The sequence below is a fragment of the Nuphar pumila genome, chromosome 14, assembly GCF_984573655.1.
Source record: "Nuphar pumila chromosome 14, dmNupPumi1.hap1.1, whole genome shotgun sequence".
Taxonomy (NCBI): domain Eukaryota; kingdom Viridiplantae; phylum Streptophyta; class Magnoliopsida; order Nymphaeales; family Nymphaeaceae; genus Nuphar; species Nuphar pumila.
Window position 1 is genome coordinate 3,331,267 of NC_143262.1, and position 18,603 is coordinate 3,349,869.

Genomic DNA, 18,603 nt, shown 5'->3' on the forward strand with positions numbered 1-18,603 from the left:
CTCTGGCCGCGAACCAGGTAGCCCTTGCCACAGGTCGCCACTTCCGGGATTTAAGGGGTACTGCATGCTGAACTCTAATTATCCATTCACACCACATGAATGAATTAAATGAGACTCTAATATAACTCAATCTCATCACAATGCATGATATAAATGCTCAATTAACATGCAATCATAAACACACTCTCTTTCTATCATGCATGACATATTAACCCTAACATGCATCTCAGAATAAACATGTATTTAAAGTAACTCACAATTGTCAAGCATGAATTTTATGCATGTCATGGTCTAACTCAAAGCTATCATGCTAATCACATAACCTCTATAGCACTACGATAACAAGCAACGTGTAAAGGGTTTATTCACATCTAAAATTACTTATAACATCTCTTACCTCAAGTGTGAATCTGTACTTTCACCAAGAGTGAGTTTCAAGATGCTCTAACAGTAGGATCTGGTAATTAAAGCAATATATTTGAATTAATCATAAAACATCTTACTAAAATTACCAAAATACCCTTCCCGAATCTTATTAAAGAAACCACGGTTTCTGTATTACTATTTTGACTGACGTTCATAGACCAATGGATTCCTCTCTTTAATACAAATCCAACGCACCAAACCTCACTCGATTCCGAGTTCGGAGTGCGAAGATATGTCCATTTTACTGAAATGGATCTCACGGATCCAAATGGATCTCTTGGCACATTTCGGATTTCGGGCCACTTCGAAACTATTTTCAGATCCAATCCTAATCTGGATCCAAACCCTGTCTGTTTGGATTCAGATCCTTCTCATACTGGATCCAAAATTGCTGACTGGATCCAGAAAGTCTGATTGGGTCTGAACCGAATCTGTCCCATTCGACTGGATCCAGACTAGTCTAACTGGATCCAGGACAGATTGACTGGATCTGGGCCTGCTGGACTGGATCCTAGATAGTCTGATTGGATCCATATCTGCCTTAACTGGATCCAGACCTGTCTGACTGGGTCCAGATCCGAGACTGATCCAGTCAAATCTGGACCTGGTTAATCTGGATCTGATACAGGTCCAGATTGAACTGGATCTGATCTGAATACCTGGATCCAGACCCGAACCAGCATAACCAACTCAGTTGCCTTGAACCGGTTCATCCCGAACCGGTTCGGCTTGAACCGGTTCGGTCTGAACCGGTTTGGCTTGAACCGATTCAGCCTGAACCGGTTCAACATGAGTTGGTTCATTCCGAATCGGTTTGGCTTGAACCGGTTTGATTCGAACCGGTTCACCCAATTCTCACGACCCGGTTCGGTCTGGGTGCGACCCGGACCGACCCGGTTCGGTCTGGGTCGCACCCAGGCCGAACCAGACTCTGTTTTTTTTTTTTTGAACACTCGGTCTGGGTGCGACCCAGACCGGTGGGCTCGGTCTGGGTCGCACCCAGACCGACCCGGTTCGGTCCGATCACCCGGACCGAACCAGTCCCTCGATAAAAAAAAGGCGGAAGGGGCTGTGCCCCTTCCGATAACGGTTGCAGAGGGTCGGCCCCTGCCGACCCTCTCTCTGCATTCCCTGCCTGGGCCGGCCTCCGGGGCCGGCCGATAGTGTCTGCCGGTCGCCGGGGGCCGTCGGAGTCGGCCGCCACAGGGGCCGACCGACTCCCCCCCTCTAACTCCATCTCTGTGACTCTTTTTTTTTTTTAAACTTTATGTTTATCCCCTCCGGCGACTCCGCCGGAGGGGGTCTTACAGATATCTTAGAAAGTTAAGGCTTTATAAAGCTGAGAAATGTGAACAGAAAGCATAACACAACACATTTGAGTGACTGTACGACAGCCAAAAAAGTATTCCATCATCAGATCAGTTTTAATACAGCAAACATATTTCTACTACCATGACCGGCATTACATACAACAATCTATGGATAGAGTACAATCTACATAAAGCACCCAGTGGCTACAGTTGAGCATGACATCACACATGCCAGAATAAACGACAACTATTTGCAAAGACCAGGAAGAAAACAACTACAACAGCCAGTTTACAAGCATATTAAAATTGCCAAGAGTAATGGTATCTGAAAGCACAATAAAGTGAAAAGCAAGGCCGGAATCCAAATACCTGCACATGGGAGACAAAAGATAAACCGGCAGCTTCAATTGTAAGAAGGAGGCCGTGCAGAGACCAAGCCTGAAGGAAAGCATTTGAACTCTTAGCAAGTGAAGAGATTGAATTAACAGTTGCAGGAACCAAAGAAGATAAGGCCATTCCTCCAGCACTGCAAGTACATAGGACAAATAAAAGAATAACTATTCATAAAAACACTGAACTCAATAGCACAAAGATCAAAACCCATGCAGAAAACAAGGACAGGATTTTATCTCACATGGTGCTAATTAAATATGTTGGATCAGGATATACAAGTACTGAAAATCCAACTACTTGTCCAGTATGAGTTATAACGTGACTCTAAATTTGATATTCTAATATGAAGGTTGTGCAGTAGGACATCAACAACAACCTCGATAAGGAAATTCATAAACATAAGCAAATTTACAGTGGTAACAACATGAACATGAATTCACCTTAAGGAAGAGCTGTTAGTCAGAGTCTATTCCAAACATGAATAAAAAACATAATGATCTACAAGAGTTGAAATGAAGAGAACCATGACAAAAGAGACTGGTAAAAATCATCCTCAGCAAAGAAAGAAATCCAAGAGCAGGGTGCTTTCACCCCCCCCCCCCAAGCACAATGCCTGCTTAGCTATGTCACATGGGTGCGGGTGCGGCACTTTCAAAAAACTTGACCCTGGGTGCGGTCAACGCACCCAGGATCAGGTTGACTGCACCGGGTTCCGCACCCGTGTCGCGTTGACGCGGGTACGGCACCCAGTTGGCTGAGTCCCTGTGACATAGCTGCTTAGCAGTCCATGGTAATAAGGTCATCAAATCAAACAGAAAATAGCTGTTTGAAACCAAACTAATGAACTATGAAAATAAAGTATGATGTATGTGTGTGTGCCTGTGCACATCAGCAAGCCTGGTGTGAAAGAGCAATCAATAATATATTATGCACATTGACGTTGCAACAAAAGAAAAGAATATTCAAGATCAGAGCTGCTGAAGTAACAAATAGAAGTGAAAAAAATGGACGAGGAGAAAGAAAAAGCCAAAAAGGATGCTCTTAGTGCATGCAGGGGTGTTCATGATGGAAAGTATAGATGAAACTAAAAGAAAAAGAAGAAAGTTTACAGAACAATAACATCCGACAACACAGATAAGAGTCAGACTTTTTACATGATTTTGTGACAGGTGGTAAGTGTGCGCTCAAGATGGAAGGGAAGATATCTTGTGTCACAGTAGAAAAATACAAGTTTTTTTATGTGAAATGTCATATATAAACAAATATGTAAATTAAATTTTCCCAGTTTACCAGTAAAAATGGACTTTATTGTCCCTTCTAGTAAATGCAACTAATTCTCATAACTAGCACATAAGTGTAGTAGATACACCTATAACAAACAGCCAATTAAAGAGAGAGCATAGACAAAAAAATGTAAGCAAGCAACCACAAAAGGTAATTTTTAATATATTCCAAGATGGCTGATGAACTTCTTCCAAATCAATATTTGTTACTGCTATTTTCTTTGCTGTCCAAGGGTACTAGAGAGCCCAATCACAACTCCAAACCCAACAAAGATCTAATACGATCATGAGGTTGCTGATCCAGTTCTGACCCGATCCCTATATGGATCAGAACTTTTTCCATGTAGGGATAGAACCGGACCTTAAGCTGACAGATCGACACTTCTAGTGAGAAAAGTAAGCATCATTTATGCAGCCCAATACATCAACTGAAACTGCATTAAGACAATAAAAGAAAAATACCTACGGTGAATGCAACCTAGTGCTAGTGCAAGAGATCCAGCATAACTTGCATCGGACACCCCAGCAAGATCATTTAGAAGCGATCGTGTCTGAAAAACAGAAGAAAACTTTGTCAGACAAATAATCAGAACCATGAATCCTAAACATCAACCAAAAAAATTTAAGATACAATACAACAGTTCATAGCAGTGCATGATGTGACAGGAAACTCAGGCATAGTGGTAAAGGACACTTCAAAGAGGTTTTACACCAAAATTTCGGAGCATAATGCTATAAAACACTTCCTCACACTACAGTTTCCTAAGGACTATAAGCTTCTGGTTATTGGAGAAATGGACAAGAATTACTAATCTGATGAAAATTATAATCTCCAGCGGGTATCAAAATCTTATGAGAAACAGACCATCCTGGCTGTGAAAGTATCACTCCCCAAACGAGACAGCAGACCAAGCCCCTCACATGCAGCTCGCCGCTGTGCTGCACCCATATCTCCATCAGTAAGGATGCCCTACAAAATAACACAAAAATATCTTGAGTGGAAGGAAGAATACATTAAAAGGCAGCTAAAGAATGAAAATGCAACATAATATACTAAGAAGATTCAAAATGTGCTGAAGTCTACAATCACCTGAAATATAGAATGAGCAGAACTTAGTATCTCCAGACCCAATGATTGAGGACGCAGTGCAAGAGAAGCCTGAAATAGAAGGGGCAAAAAGACAATAGAATTTACTTTAAAAAAACACTTACTGGTATCTAGTACAAACAATAGCTCAATGGCAATTTGGCACCTTCAAACCAGAAAGGAGGGCCACACAAGCATTTGTGGTACTAGCTATGTGCCATGACTGCTTCTTGCCAGATTTCAAGGATTGGTCAATGAGGCTGAGAAGCCTGAGTTTTCCACTGGTTTCCTGTCATATATATAAGATTATTGAGATCATCCAAAATGTTCGCACTTGTTGTTAAAGGCCATATCCTGGGAATGGATCAGAAATTACACGCATCTACCTGTGTTGCAAACATGATTCCAAAGCATGAAAGCATCTGGTTGACTAGCATTTTGCTTAATGTCTCCGGCTTCATTGCCATGCCAAAAAATTAATAGCCACAACACAAGGAAAACATGTAGGCAGCAGTCGAATTCAAACAAGTGGAAAATAGTCAGCATCAGACAAAACACAAACACAGTGAGAAAGAACAGCACTGCCTCCTTACAACCCAAGGAACCAATAGCGACTAAAAAAAACTAATATGACAAAAAGTTGCATTTTTTTTCTGAAGACAAGCAATATCACAAACAAGATAAGGCAAAATAGGAAGATAAGAAAACATGCTCGCTAAGATCTGCAAATCTCCCAGTTTAAAACAACTGTCACCTGGGGAAAGCTAGGGAGCTCATCTTCCCATAAGTAAGGCATCATCCCATCAATGCCACCTTCAAACGCATGTAGTTCATCCTCTAACCAATCCCTGCACGTACAGAATGAATTTAAAAGGACAAAAGATTAAATTATACGGTTTAAAAATGACAGCAAAATTGAAATTTTATAAGGTGAAAGGTGGATGATATCAGTGAAAAAGTTACAATAAAAAACATTGGAAGTGATAAGGAGGTGAGATGGCATCACCTGCCAAGTACCCATGGACCCAAGCATGAATCTCTCTTGTCTAGCAATAGCCTCAAACTCGAACTTTCTTCACAAACAGAAGGTTCCCTTTTGATGCAAATATCACAATGAAATACAGAAAACAGGGAAAAAATTTGAAAACAAATGATCAATCATTAAAAGATGACAATGCTGATTCAGCAAATAAAAAAATTGACAGTATGATAGATAAGTTAGGATAACATTAAAGGTTGCAATAAGCGAGGAAACAATTACCTGAAGGGTGTGGTACAGATTTTAATTATCCGTGGATGATCACTTTTGTACAGCGTTGGATCAGTGAGGGATTGGTAAGCAATCAATGTTCTAATAATAAACAGATCCAATGTAGGCTTTATACTTTGGAGCTGGTTAGCACGTATGGAAGATATGCAGGATAAAGCCCTGCAAACCATCACAGGTGATTGATTACTCAATAAGAAACTGAAAGGGGGACTGGAATGCATAAAATTTAAAAGCTATATTTCATTAGCCAAAAAAACTACCTGCTGAGATATACTAGAACTGGCTGAAGCAAGATCCCATTGTTGAGAGTCGTCATATTTGAAGAAACAAAATTTGTTGTAAATGCGATTAGTGCCTCAACTGCTGCAGACCACACGCTATAAACAAAAGGGAACCAAAGTGAAAAAGGCACAAAGGGAAATTTTTAAGACATGGAAACATAAAAAAGCTGTGATGAAGGAAGAGGAAAGTGCATGACACCCCACCAATTCATAAGAGATGAGTAATATAAGGCACATAATCCTTCAGAAGAAAAATGCTTGCAATTTGCAAACTACAACTTGGATCACGTGATGAATTAAAGGCTAAAAACAAAAACAATTAACTGTACACATTTAAATGTAAATAAGGAAAATTTAACATATTAAACAGTAGAAAGTATTCATCGAGCACAGACGTGCCTGCCATACTAATATTGACTGGACTCACACTCAATCTCCAAATAGAACCATCTGATAGATGATGTATTATTCTACACCAGAGTTACCAGAAGCTTCTTAGATAGGTGGGAAGGTCGCTTCCCAAAAAGTCACTTCGGAAGCACGATACTCCTCGCTTCCGAAACTTGATGGGAATCTCGATTCTTCCATGCTTCTCCTATGCTTTCCACACGCTCCATCTATTCTTCTTATATGTTTTCTCACTCTACTTTTCATGTTTTTATGTGTTTTCTCTCACGCTTCTCACTCACTTCAATGTGCTTTCTCTAAATTGGCAATCATCACTTTTAGATTTTCTTAAAAATTACATTCTTACACTAGAAAATCATGAAATTTAAAAATAATCACTTTGATTTTAGTTTTTGTTTGTATTCCATTATGATTCCCATTCAATTCTTATATTGTTTTTTTATATTCCTCGCTTCCCGCTTCCTACACATTTAGAAATGCATCGCTCATCGCTTCTGCTTCCCATATTGTTTCCCGTTTCTGCTTCCTAGTCTGGCAACCTTGTTCTACACCAAGTATCAGAGAAGCAAGGAAAGGAAAAAACATATGCTAATGAATGCATAAACCAGTAGCATTTGAAATATTTTGGAGATAGTTATATTTGAATGTCTTATCAGTGCACCATAGAGCAATATGTAACAATTTCAGCTTACCAAACTTCAGATTTTAGGTCTTCCAGTGGCTTGATTTGAGACTCCAGATTCCCCTGAAATGCCATAGCCCATAAAGCAAGTATATCGAACACCTGATCATTAAGCTCCTATACACGCAAAGAAGGAAGTTTAGTCTTACTTCGATGGTGCTCATAACATAGCAGCAGGATTTGATAATTTGAGAAATCTAAAAACCTCTTTTGGCATGGAGGCCACAGCTGATGCTAAAAGTAACCACCCAGCTTCTTTTTCCACAGCTGCAGTAACAGGGTTTCTACTGTACTCTGTTAGCATGTTCTTCGCAACTTCAAACACTGCTTTAGGCAACCTGCAGAAATAAACAATAGCTGAACAGGCAGATTTCATACTAATAAAAAGAAGCAGAAAAGATAAAGAGGGAATTTACAAGTAGACTTGAAATCAAGTTTCTTAAATTGCAGGAGATTAATTGTGGATATCAGACAGGACAGGTAATGTATGAACTGATCATATGATTCAGACAGATGATGACCAAACATAAGTAAATTTAGTACAAATTGGTGCAAGCAAAGTATGCTTTTAGCTTTTCATACTCCCAAAAAAAAGAACCAGAAGTCCTTATAACATTTGAAAAGAGCTGGAACTATAAAACAAATATATTGTAAGTAATAACTGTAATATAAATGACATGACTCAGACTTATAATGTGGAGTTTGTAAAAGAATAATAAACGTCATCCAGAAGAAACAGAAAAGAAAATGTACTAATAAATAAATTAGCAATGAACTAGTACAAGATTAAGGTGATGAAAGATAGAAACATATGATTGGGTTAAAAATCTACGAAAACATGTAAGTATAGCACTATACTTCAAAATTCAATATGGTATAGTGGCAGCCAAGGGCCAAGAAAAGCACGATAGCAAGTTCCTGTCCATAGATTCAGTATCACTTTGAATGCTTTAAATTGACAAATTTTGCAAGAGATATACAATGATCCAGTTTTTGCTGAAAAAAAGACTATAGATTAGATGCTGTAACTTTAGTTATTCATGTTTTTGATAAAGCTATCACATATTCCATTTCATCCACTTAGAACTGCATGAACAGTCAATTTCATTGTTGGGCAGAATATTTTGCATGTTGAGTTACAGCTTGAGCTGATGTGGCAAACACTGAACCATCAACCCTTCATGTCTATGAACCATGTCTTAGTCTCCTGGTTGACTCCCCGAGTAGATTTCCAAAACTGAGACCTGATTTATCTGATTTCAAGTGGATTATTGCATTCATTTGTTTAGATTATGTTAAGAATGGTTAAGAATTCCTAACCATTCTTAGCATAATCAAAGCAAATGAGTGCAACAATCCATGAGCACAACTCCATAAGTCTTAATTAGCAAATATTATTCACCAACAAAATTCTGGGCATCCCATGTTCACCAACTTGACCATTTGACAAAGGTAACCCAAAACATCCCTGGCTAGACGCCTCATCATTCCATCCAAGTTGTATTGGACCAACAGTCTTCCATAAGTAAAAGCATCCTGAGCCTAGACAAATGCTCCACTTGTGTGTTTATCAAGATAAACATCTAGAATTATCGTGGTAGCTCACACGTTCTTGCACTGTTCAACTGTGGTGTTCATAGATTATTTGGATGTTTATGTATGAATACATCAACTTAGTATAAACTGCCATTTTGGACAACATAAAAGAGTGAGAAACAAACAGCAAATTCCAATTATTGTGCTTATAAGTCAAGTTTGAAACACTTAACATGATGAGATGACCCAAGGATTAAACCCTTTGTATGCTTCTCAATTGCAACAGACATGTAAAACCACAGCATAGCCGTGCACGCAAAGTTGTCAAGCATTCATGTATAATAGCAACACTCTCAAATATGGTTGGAAAACCAATAATGATAGCCATGAAATCAATGAATAATCATGGTTACCGGATTCTCTATGTTGGTCATGAACCACAACATGCCAACCAGATATGTATGTGTGTACAGTGTACACACAATGCCAGAAACCCCCCACAGATCAGAAAGTGTGGTTCTGTTAAAGTTCCAAACGTTACAGTTCATCTGAAACGGTACGGTTCTCGACGAGGGTGTGAACTGGATAGTTGGTTCTTTCAAATAATGTGCCCAGAAGGGACAGCAATGAAATGTAGTGCCTGGAGCATTGCACAGGGAATAATGAGTAAGTAACACTTCAACAGGACAATCACTATTACAGGCCAATCTAAGCCTCTTGCATTGAATGAACACTTCATAATGGTCACCAGACAATTGGCAGAAGTGCAAAAATTAGAAACATATGCACAAGTGCTGGCATGGGATCAAAATGCTACCCTCACTAATGACATTTTTTGCCTTAAAAAGTGTTCGTGCAGTACCTAAGATAAAAAGAATGACATATGGCACCAATTAACAAGAAAATCTGCAAGGATTAGTTCAATAATCCTATCAAGACAGGATGCAAAATCAAAGCATAAATTTGCTAAAATCTTGCCTTGCTGGGCAACCAAGCGGCAGCTTTGGTGAAATGGATAGCAAAGCAGCTAGGACAGCTGCTTGTCCATGCAAGGAATCCAGTTCCACTTTCAACCGATCACCCTGAAACATAAACCAGGTTCAAATGTATCAATTTTCATAAACACCCATGGGGCCAAAAGTTTTCATCCATAAATCAAGAGTTGCACGATACGAGTGAATGAAACATGACAACTATACCAGCATATTCAGAACAATTGCATTGAACTAGCAAGAAGCATTTTTTTCGCATCTAAACAGAAAAACTATTCAAAGAGTTTTTAAAGAGCACTCGGATTTTATGCCCAGTTTTGGCCTAGAAGAATTAATCCCCTAGTTATAAGTTGGAAAGTAATCAGATAAGAAACTACTATAACTTAGGTTGGGCCTGTTTGCTTCATTCCCATGGAAGGGAAGGACCTTTCATGGGAAAGGACTTCTAAAAAATCCTAACAGCTAAGCCTTCCCATGAGAATGCTTTCATATGAGGGGAGGTATGGAAGGATTTGCACATGAAAAGTGGCAGGTGCTGGGAAAAACTGGGACCCACATGTGCCAACGTAGCACTTTCCCACCATGATGATTTGATGTTTGCTTCACTCATGGATGGAAGGGAGGGAAAGGGATGCCAACTCAGCAATTTCCAATGAAAATTGCAAGAAACAAATGGGCCCTTAATGACAAATTTCAACAAATACATATTACAACAACAACAACAACAACTACGCCTTCATCCCAAAACAATTGAGGTCGGCGATATGAACCAAAAAAGAAAATCATTCTATGTCTTCCACACAAATCCTTCTCCTCCAATCATTTCTATCCAATGCCATGTCCTCGGTGAGGTTCAAAGCATTCATATCCTTTCTTATCACCTCCATCCAGGTCTTCCTAGGCCTACCCTGACCTCTTTTAACTAATATATTTTCCCATTTCTCCATCTTTCTAATTGGAGCATCATTAGGCCTTCGCCGAATATGTCCAAACCACCGTAAATGATTCTCTCTCATCTTATTTTCAATGGGTGCAACGCCTACCTTCTTACGTATCTCCTCGTTCAGAATCTTATCTTTTATTGTATTTCCACATATCCATCTCAGCATACGCATCTCAGTTACACTCATTTTCTGAATATGATGTCTCTTGGCAGCCCAACATTCCGTACCATATAGTAAAGCGGGCCTAATAGTCATCCTATAAAACTTTCCCTTCAACCGCAATGGCATTCTACGATCGCACAACACTCCAGTTGCACTCTTCCATTTCATCCACCCAACCTTTATCCTATGATTTACATCTCCATCAATTTCTCCATACTTTTGAATGATAGCTCCCAAATATTTGAAACAATCATCCACCGGTATTTCTTGCTCACCAAGCTTCACTATACTCCCATCACTACGTTGCTTACTAAATCGACATTCCATGTATTCTGTTTTACTCTTACTCAACTTAAAACCTCTTGCTTCCAATGTCTGTCTCCATAATTCTAACTTAGCATTAACCCCAGCTCTAGACTCATCAATCAAAACAATATCATTAGCAAACAACATACACCACGGCAACAAGCGATCCCCAGTCTAATCTTTTGATCCAACCTCTAAATATAAAAAAGGGAAGATGGGTGGACGAACCACGCATGAATGCACAATAAAAAAGGGAAGATAAACACACACACATATGCACATGCACACGTGCAAGCGCCCACACACACACACACACAATGTCAGTGGTTCAGTCGGGACACCTGAAGGGAGTCTGCGCCATTATTTCAACCCAAGAATATGCTAATGGTTAAGCTACTAACCCTGCCCCAACACACACATGGAGACAGAGAGAGGAGACCGTGTTGGAAGAGAGGTGGTTGCCAACGCCAAAAGAAAAATTGTGTAATAAAAAGGGTAAAAGAAAAAAAAATACTTGATGTCTGGACTAGAGGTACCAAAAGTTGCTCATTGAGGAAGGCTCAAACAAGAAAGGGGACAGAGCTTTGACCTTTGACTGGTTTTAATACCTAGGCATAAATTTAAAAAGGACAATTATGGAGTTGCTCAACATTGACTAAGTCCAAGAAATTGACCACACCCCATCCCCCTTGACTGCACCCTGACTGTATTAAATGCCTTGCCCACACACGTGTCAGGCCACGGTTACCAAAAGCTTCTACCTCTCTTGGGAAGCTGCTATGAAGCTAGTAGCTAAGGGCTTCCAAAACACGGTTCCCTTATCATGAGAAGCACGCTTTCAAGGGTTTCAAATTTTCAACATGAGAAGTAATTTTTTACTAAAAAAATGAAGCTACATAATTAGTTACTATTGATTCTTATAATGCTTAACCTACTTTTAGTTAAATTGAATAATAAATTATAAACAATAATTTTTTCTATAATTTCTCAAAAATTTATGCAATTCTAATAAGTTCATTTCTTAAATGGTTTTTATTAACTTCGTGCTTCCCACTTCACATGTATCTATAAACCCTTCATTTCTTATGTTCTGCTTCCTATATCACTTTTTTATTCTGCTTCCCCTTTTGACAACAGTTGGACTGTGCCGATACGGATGCGTCAAGTCGACAGAAGCACCCATGCTACATATATAAACTTATATTATCCTTCTCTCCTCATAAAACAGTAGCATGGAGCATCAGTTGACCTTCTATCCTGATTCATATGCTCCATGAAAAAGCTAGACTCCTTGTCATAAATTCTTTCAAAACAGTACCCGGAAGGTAACTGTCAATTTAATGGGAATCTCACATTCATTTTTCTTCCAAGGAATTTAATGTTGGAAGTTCATTTTATCTAATATTATGAAGTTTCTAGCTGGAATATGTAATGAAATTAAAACAACAAAAATATTAGATGCACATATAAAAGTATTTAAAAGTATGAGAAAACAGAAGCTTTGACTGCAGAAAACATATCAGCATTTAAATTTGCTTAAAAGTAATACTGAACACAGAAGTTTTTGTTTGAAGGCATGAGAAAATGCCAGAAATATAAGACAAATCAAAGAACACATTAGAATGGAAGGGGATCACATTTCAACACAGATTTACTATTGATAGAAGGAATTTTCATCTTATAAGTTAAAGTAGTCTCAATACTGTTCCATTTTGATACTCACTATAATGTTAATCTAATGTAAAGTGAAAGTAGTTTAGTATGTTACGAGCAACAACATGAATTCGTAAACTTTGGGAACACATACATCCAGCCTTAGCAGAAAATGATTTAGATGATAAGCAGTGATTTTCAGTAAACAAGCAGCAAACAAGACACAGTTTGGAAAATATAGAAGACAAACTTATCTCCCAACCAAGCAGGCAATTTGCTAACCTTTTCAAAGGAAGCAATCTCCCTCAAGGCTTGCAGCGATGTCACACCACATGAAATTAAGTTCCCTGCACAAGTAGGATCAACTTCTGCTAGTGCACGCAATGCTAAAGCAGCTTCCACACGTACCTTCATAGAAAAGTGCAAACACCACCACTCTCAATAACAATACATGAACCATAATGTTGAAGTCTGACAAACAGTTGACTTCAAATTAAAAACACCATGTTTGTTCATATGGATTGTAATTTACATTTGCCACTTGAAAAACTATTGGTAACTCAGAGCAATTTTGAGAGACCTTGAGTAAATAGATACAGAAATATGCAAGTTAGCAACTTCGAAAGGACAAGGAATGGTGGATCTTCAATGCTAGTATAGACAACCTCAATGTCATTCAGTAACACCATTCAAGTACCTAAGGTTCACCTAACTAGAAATTCTTGAAAACCCCATAAAAAACAGATATGCACAACATTTTCACCACAGTAGACAAGAGCAGGAATTAGGAACGTTAAGGGAGTGAAAGTGGGAGATAGTGGATGCAGAGATATGATTAAAAAGCAGAATCAACTAGGAAGTCATCAAATACAAACACTATAAGAATCAACGTGAGGATCCATTTAAGGTAAGTTTGGTTGCTCTTTACAAATGTGAAAGTAAATCTCATGAGATTTGAAATCTCATGATAATCAAAATCATGTGAATTGGAGTGTCATGAGATTCCACTTCTCATGTTTGGTTGGTTTGACGAAAGGAATCTCATTTGTATGAGATTCAAATTTTATTTTGGTAAGTTGACGAGAGTGAGAGCCATAGGTAGGGCTAATGGAGCTTGCTGGAATCCATTCCGGCGAGCTCCTCCCCAAGTGGCTAATCGGCAAACTGTCCCCCTGGGCAGCCACATCATCCCTCCCATCTGACTATGGCTAATGGAGCTCGCCGGAATCCATTACAGCGAGCTCCTCCCCCCCCCCCCCCAGACCCGTCAGCAGCCAAGTGGCTAATGGAGCTCATCGGAATTGATTCACCTTCGTCCTTTTTGGCTAATGGAGCTCGTCAGAATCGATTCACCCCGCATAACTGTGATCATCGCAAAATTGTGTTCACAATAACCCAACCCGTGAGATTCAAAATCTCACGAGTTGATGTGATTTTGAATCACGTGAGCCCCAAATCCCATGTTTGGTTGAGCATGAGATTTGGGACCATGTGAGAATCACTCTCTCATTCAAATGAGAGAGTGATTCTCATGTCATCAAACCAAACATTCTCTTAGTGAAGTTTTCTCATGGTGTTCCATGTCAGATGAAAGGGCTCACAACAAGTGGAAGTTCATGAACTTCAGGTGACACAATGGAATAAATCCTAGCAAAAGTATCAAACTTTAGTAAAAGAGACTCTAAGAATCACTACTTTAAATGATATATTTGGTGAGGTTGTGTGCATGTTACAGGTTTCTACAGTTCAATACTTGTCCTTCCAAGAGAAGTTCATGTTACAGAAGAAGGTTTTGTCGAACTTTATTAGCTTCAATAATGTGAATTACACCCAAAGCATATGCTAGAAGAAAAAGAGAACAAAATGACCAAAATAATCTCATATGACTAAAATAGCCTAGCATACAAATATATTAACAAACATGAGTAAAATAAAGACGAACATGATAACTCCTCTTATCACACTTAGGCTGCATCAATTATTTTTGGTTGGTCCCTCAAACAGCTTCCTTTGAAGTTTTTTGGCATGCACCTCATGAAAGGAACTTCTAAGGCTTGTCATTGAGAAAATGAGTATAAAGTGGTGCAGAAAGATCAGTCGCAGAAAGTCAAGCATATATCTTTCACGGATTGAATTACCCTGATCAAACATGTGTTTGGAAGTATCCCGCTTTAATTCATGTCCATTTTCAAGTTGCCCAAACAAGTGGGCAATCATATCTCGCAAAAAATATGCAGATTTCTTTCAGGTGGCTGTTCGAGTAGTTGTGAGAGAAATTTAATACGTGCAAACCAGGTTATGATGACCATCAATATGGGGTTATGGACATACATACATAATGCACCTCATAGCAAGTTACTGGCAGTTTAACAATTTTCCCCACACATAATAGAGCAATTGGCAATAAATGAAGATAGGACCAATTTTGTAAGATGAACAATAAAAAGTTGTCAAATAAAATAGAACAAGATCAAATTACATCACAAATCTTACCAGCAATGATGGATGAGATAGGGCCGCAACAACTGTGCTATCAAGGATGTCCTTCGATTCCATTGGCACCTTTTAAAAGAAGTCAGACAAATTCCCTCATAGAATAGACATCAAAAATTGCAAGAAATTATATGCTACTCTGAATGTCAAAATTATGTTCCCTCTTAGAAAGTATCAATTTTTGTTAAGGAAACCTAGAGAGAGCAAAATTCACGAACTGTTTTTTTAATGGAAAATTAAACAATTTGTTGAAGAATTGACATCTCCATGAGAATATACATATGGATGTTTTTCCATGCACTAATCTTGAGCACAAGCTTGCCTACATAGACTAATTCTTTCTTCTAATCTACTAGTTAACAATAACAAGTCGCTAGGAAAAGATAAGCTTGCATAGATAAGCCTAAAATTCTTTCTTCCAATCTACTAATTGATGAAAATAACATTTTGCAGGGAAAAGATATTATTCAATATTTTGAAAAATAACTGCATTGTAGATACAGGTATAACAGTTAAAAACAAGATCAGAGAGTGATGTTATGATGCCTACTTCTCCCAAAGTCATCAAAAGGAAGGATAAAGTGCGTAATGCAGCCACCTTCATGGAAGGGCTGGTGCCAGGTGACTCCAGCTGCATTATATAAAAAACATAATAATTCATAATCAAAGTATATCCAAATCATTTCAAACTCAATTATTTGGAGTATACCTGTTTTCCAAGGAGGACTAGAAAACTTCTTTGTGTTGGCTCAGTCATCTGCTCAGTAACACCAACTCGGAGGATATACAGAACACATGCCTTAAAAACGCATACAGAAATTGACATCAACTGACAGTTAATAAAAACAAATAAGTAGCCCTTTACACAAGAAGCAGACAGTGACACAGCTACAAGTTTCCAGCTAGGAAGTTGAGTCCAAGTTTTGACAACATGCAATGCATGGGTGCAAGCACGACACAAAATCAACTCCGTCAAAATGATTGCAATATTGAACATCGAAACTTCAGGAAAAGATTTGATACAAGGTAGCAACAAAAGTAAGACCAGAAGGAAAAGTTATTTCAACCAAATTAACACTAAATTCTATAAAGAGCAGTAAAACCAATCATCACAATAACATGATAAAAGAAACATTTTAACTATAAATCAAGCTATATGACACGTACAGTTTACAGAATTGCACTGCACTGTCAATGAGAATCATGCTCTATTTCCATTAGTCACTACAATTTCATGATATATACTCATACAACATATGAATACTCCTTGTCAAAATGTTATTCCACCTTATGTGCTTCATAAACTTGTGCCTAAATGTAAGCATAATTTCTAGATAAATGAGAAGCAAGGTTTCAGCTTCATTGCATAAAGACTTGGCCAAAGACCGAGAACTCTATGACAAGACCTTGGTAGTTAAAGTCACATCTAGTAGGTCAACTAAGCACCTAGTCGAGCAGGGCCCCAGTCAACCAATACTATGTTGACTGACTAAGCATCACCGAGCCGGCCCTCACCTAGGTGTAAGGATGTTTTCTGTCTTTCTTGGTCTAAAACGTACATCAAATCTCTCTCTCCCAAACCCCGACCCCCAGTCACTTTCTTCTTCTTCCTCTTGTTCAGAATTTAAAAATAAAACAAATCATTTAGCATATTTCATTTAGCACGGAAAAATACATGTGCCTTCATGTCCTAATCTTTGTAAAATTCCTGTATCAGTGTCCCATTTTCTGTGCCACATCCTTATGCAAATCTGTGTCTCAGATATCAATGTAAGAGTGGTGCTAGCTTTATTAATGCAATACACTTCAATTTTTTAATATTCATGTCATTATCCATTAAAGCACATCAACAACCTCTTAGACTCCTTTAAAAGAAATGATAAATGATGCCTGATTTCTCCTATTTTATTTTATTAATCTTTTACCTAAGTTTCACTAATTATTTGTTTAGCAAGCTTGGTCATAGATTTTTCAATCTGACTAAATCAAACAAGTTGCATCTCAATCACAACAAATCAAGATAACTGTGACTCAATAAAATGGAATCATCCATCTTTACCTGAGGTTATGCATGATTTGGACCAAGTTGATTATGTTTCAGTTTCACAAAGTGGACCATTGACTTTTAGTTTCGGTGTCTCATCAAAGTTATCACTGACTCAAGCTGTACAATAATCCAGGACAGTGATGAGCCCTTTATGAAATTTATGTCTTAATTTACTAGCCTCCAAGAGGCACCAAAGCAACCTGACAATACATACATACATACATATACATGCTAACAAATTGATTACTATAGTACCTGGGATTTTTCTAGAAAAATATATAAAGGACCAGCACTGCAAATGCTACCAAATAGAGCCAAATAGAGAGACAAAAATATTCAAAAGAGATTTTATTGTTGCCCTACAACACACAGCAAACTACTTATGAAAGAAATACAAAAAATAAAAAAGGCTTGAATAGAACAAAAATACCAATGCATGGGTATCCATCAAAGAATTCCCCTGGAGCATATCCATTGTCTGCAGTGCAAATTGTTGAAGCTCTGTATCTGCAAGGAGGTACTTCAGACGAATTGTCTGCAACACAAAATTTACAATCCATATTACAAGGTTATCACTTGGAGAAAACCAAAATCTGATTCACAAAAACTACTTATCAAAAAGAACAAAAATGACAGTAAAACAACCAGGACATGTACAAAAGGCAAACCAATTTTTTTCTGACATGCAATGATGAGGAAAAACAAGAAATAGAAGTAAATAAAATGTAAAAATAGTAAATAACAAATATAAAAAGGAAAATACAAACATCAGCTGAAGGTCAACACTAAACAAAAAGCACATATGTCAACTGGAGTAAAGCTTTTTTCACCTTCATGTGAAAATATGACATTAGCCGGGAGAGCCATGCAGCACCTAATGTTAACGCTTGAACCATATCAACACAATAAAGACACAAAACACAAGCACCCACACCACAACCTCTCATAGACAAAAGATAAATGTGTATTGACATGGTCAACCCATGTCCATGACTGCAACCATGTTTATGTTAAGCATTTTGAATCTTCTATATATATAATATAAATGTATTGTTAGCCTGTTTTGACTTTTCAGGCCTGAGTTCCTGAACCACCAGATGGAGCCATTGATGGCACATGAAAACAAAAAATAATAATGGTAACATAATGTCCTCCATCAGTTTTCTTTTTTCTAGTGTGCTGGTCCCACTTTGCAGGGTCCAACTCACAGTTTTGCCAATAACCTATGTAGTCAAAAGCCCCAACTACGCACCGACTAGTCCACCTAGTCGGTCTAGGTTAAGTAAAATGCCTAGGCTTTGCAATTCCTAGGTGGGTACCTTAAAAGGTA

General features: G+C 38.2%; 1 protein-coding gene across 2 annotated transcripts in view; it reads right to left on the reverse strand.

Annotated features, from left to right (window-relative positions):
- LOC149816090 (protein SWEETIE-like) overlaps nt 1-18,603 on the reverse strand; it is a 105,641-nt gene that overhangs the window by 64,975 nt on the left and 22,063 nt on the right. For both annotated transcript variants that reach the window (XM_089987568.1, XM_089987567.1), the window contains 18 exons: nt 17,704-17,808; nt 15,936-16,025; nt 15,777-15,857; nt 15,227-15,295; nt 13,016-13,141; nt 9,655-9,758; nt 7,346-7,478; nt 7,151-7,257; nt 6,030-6,146; nt 5,761-5,928; nt 5,506-5,592; nt 5,254-5,347; nt 4,886-4,954; nt 4,666-4,788; nt 4,503-4,571; nt 4,278-4,382; nt 3,875-3,963; nt 2,106-2,262 (listed from right to left, as the gene is read on the reverse strand). In XM_089987568.1, the coding sequence (XP_089843694.1) occupies nt 2,106-2,262; nt 3,875-3,963; nt 4,278-4,382; nt 4,503-4,571; nt 4,666-4,788; nt 4,886-4,954; nt 5,254-5,347; nt 5,506-5,592; nt 5,761-5,928; nt 6,030-6,146; nt 7,151-7,257; nt 7,346-7,478; nt 9,655-9,758; nt 13,016-13,141; nt 15,227-15,295; nt 15,777-15,857; nt 15,936-16,025; nt 17,704-17,808 (1,893 nt within the window). The remainder of the gene's footprint in view (nt 1-2,105; nt 2,263-3,874; nt 3,964-4,277; nt 4,383-4,502; nt 4,572-4,665; nt 4,789-4,885; nt 4,955-5,253; nt 5,348-5,505; nt 5,593-5,760; nt 5,929-6,029; nt 6,147-7,150; nt 7,258-7,345; nt 7,479-9,654; nt 9,759-13,015; nt 13,142-15,226; nt 15,296-15,776; nt 15,858-15,935; nt 16,026-17,703; nt 17,809-18,603) is intronic.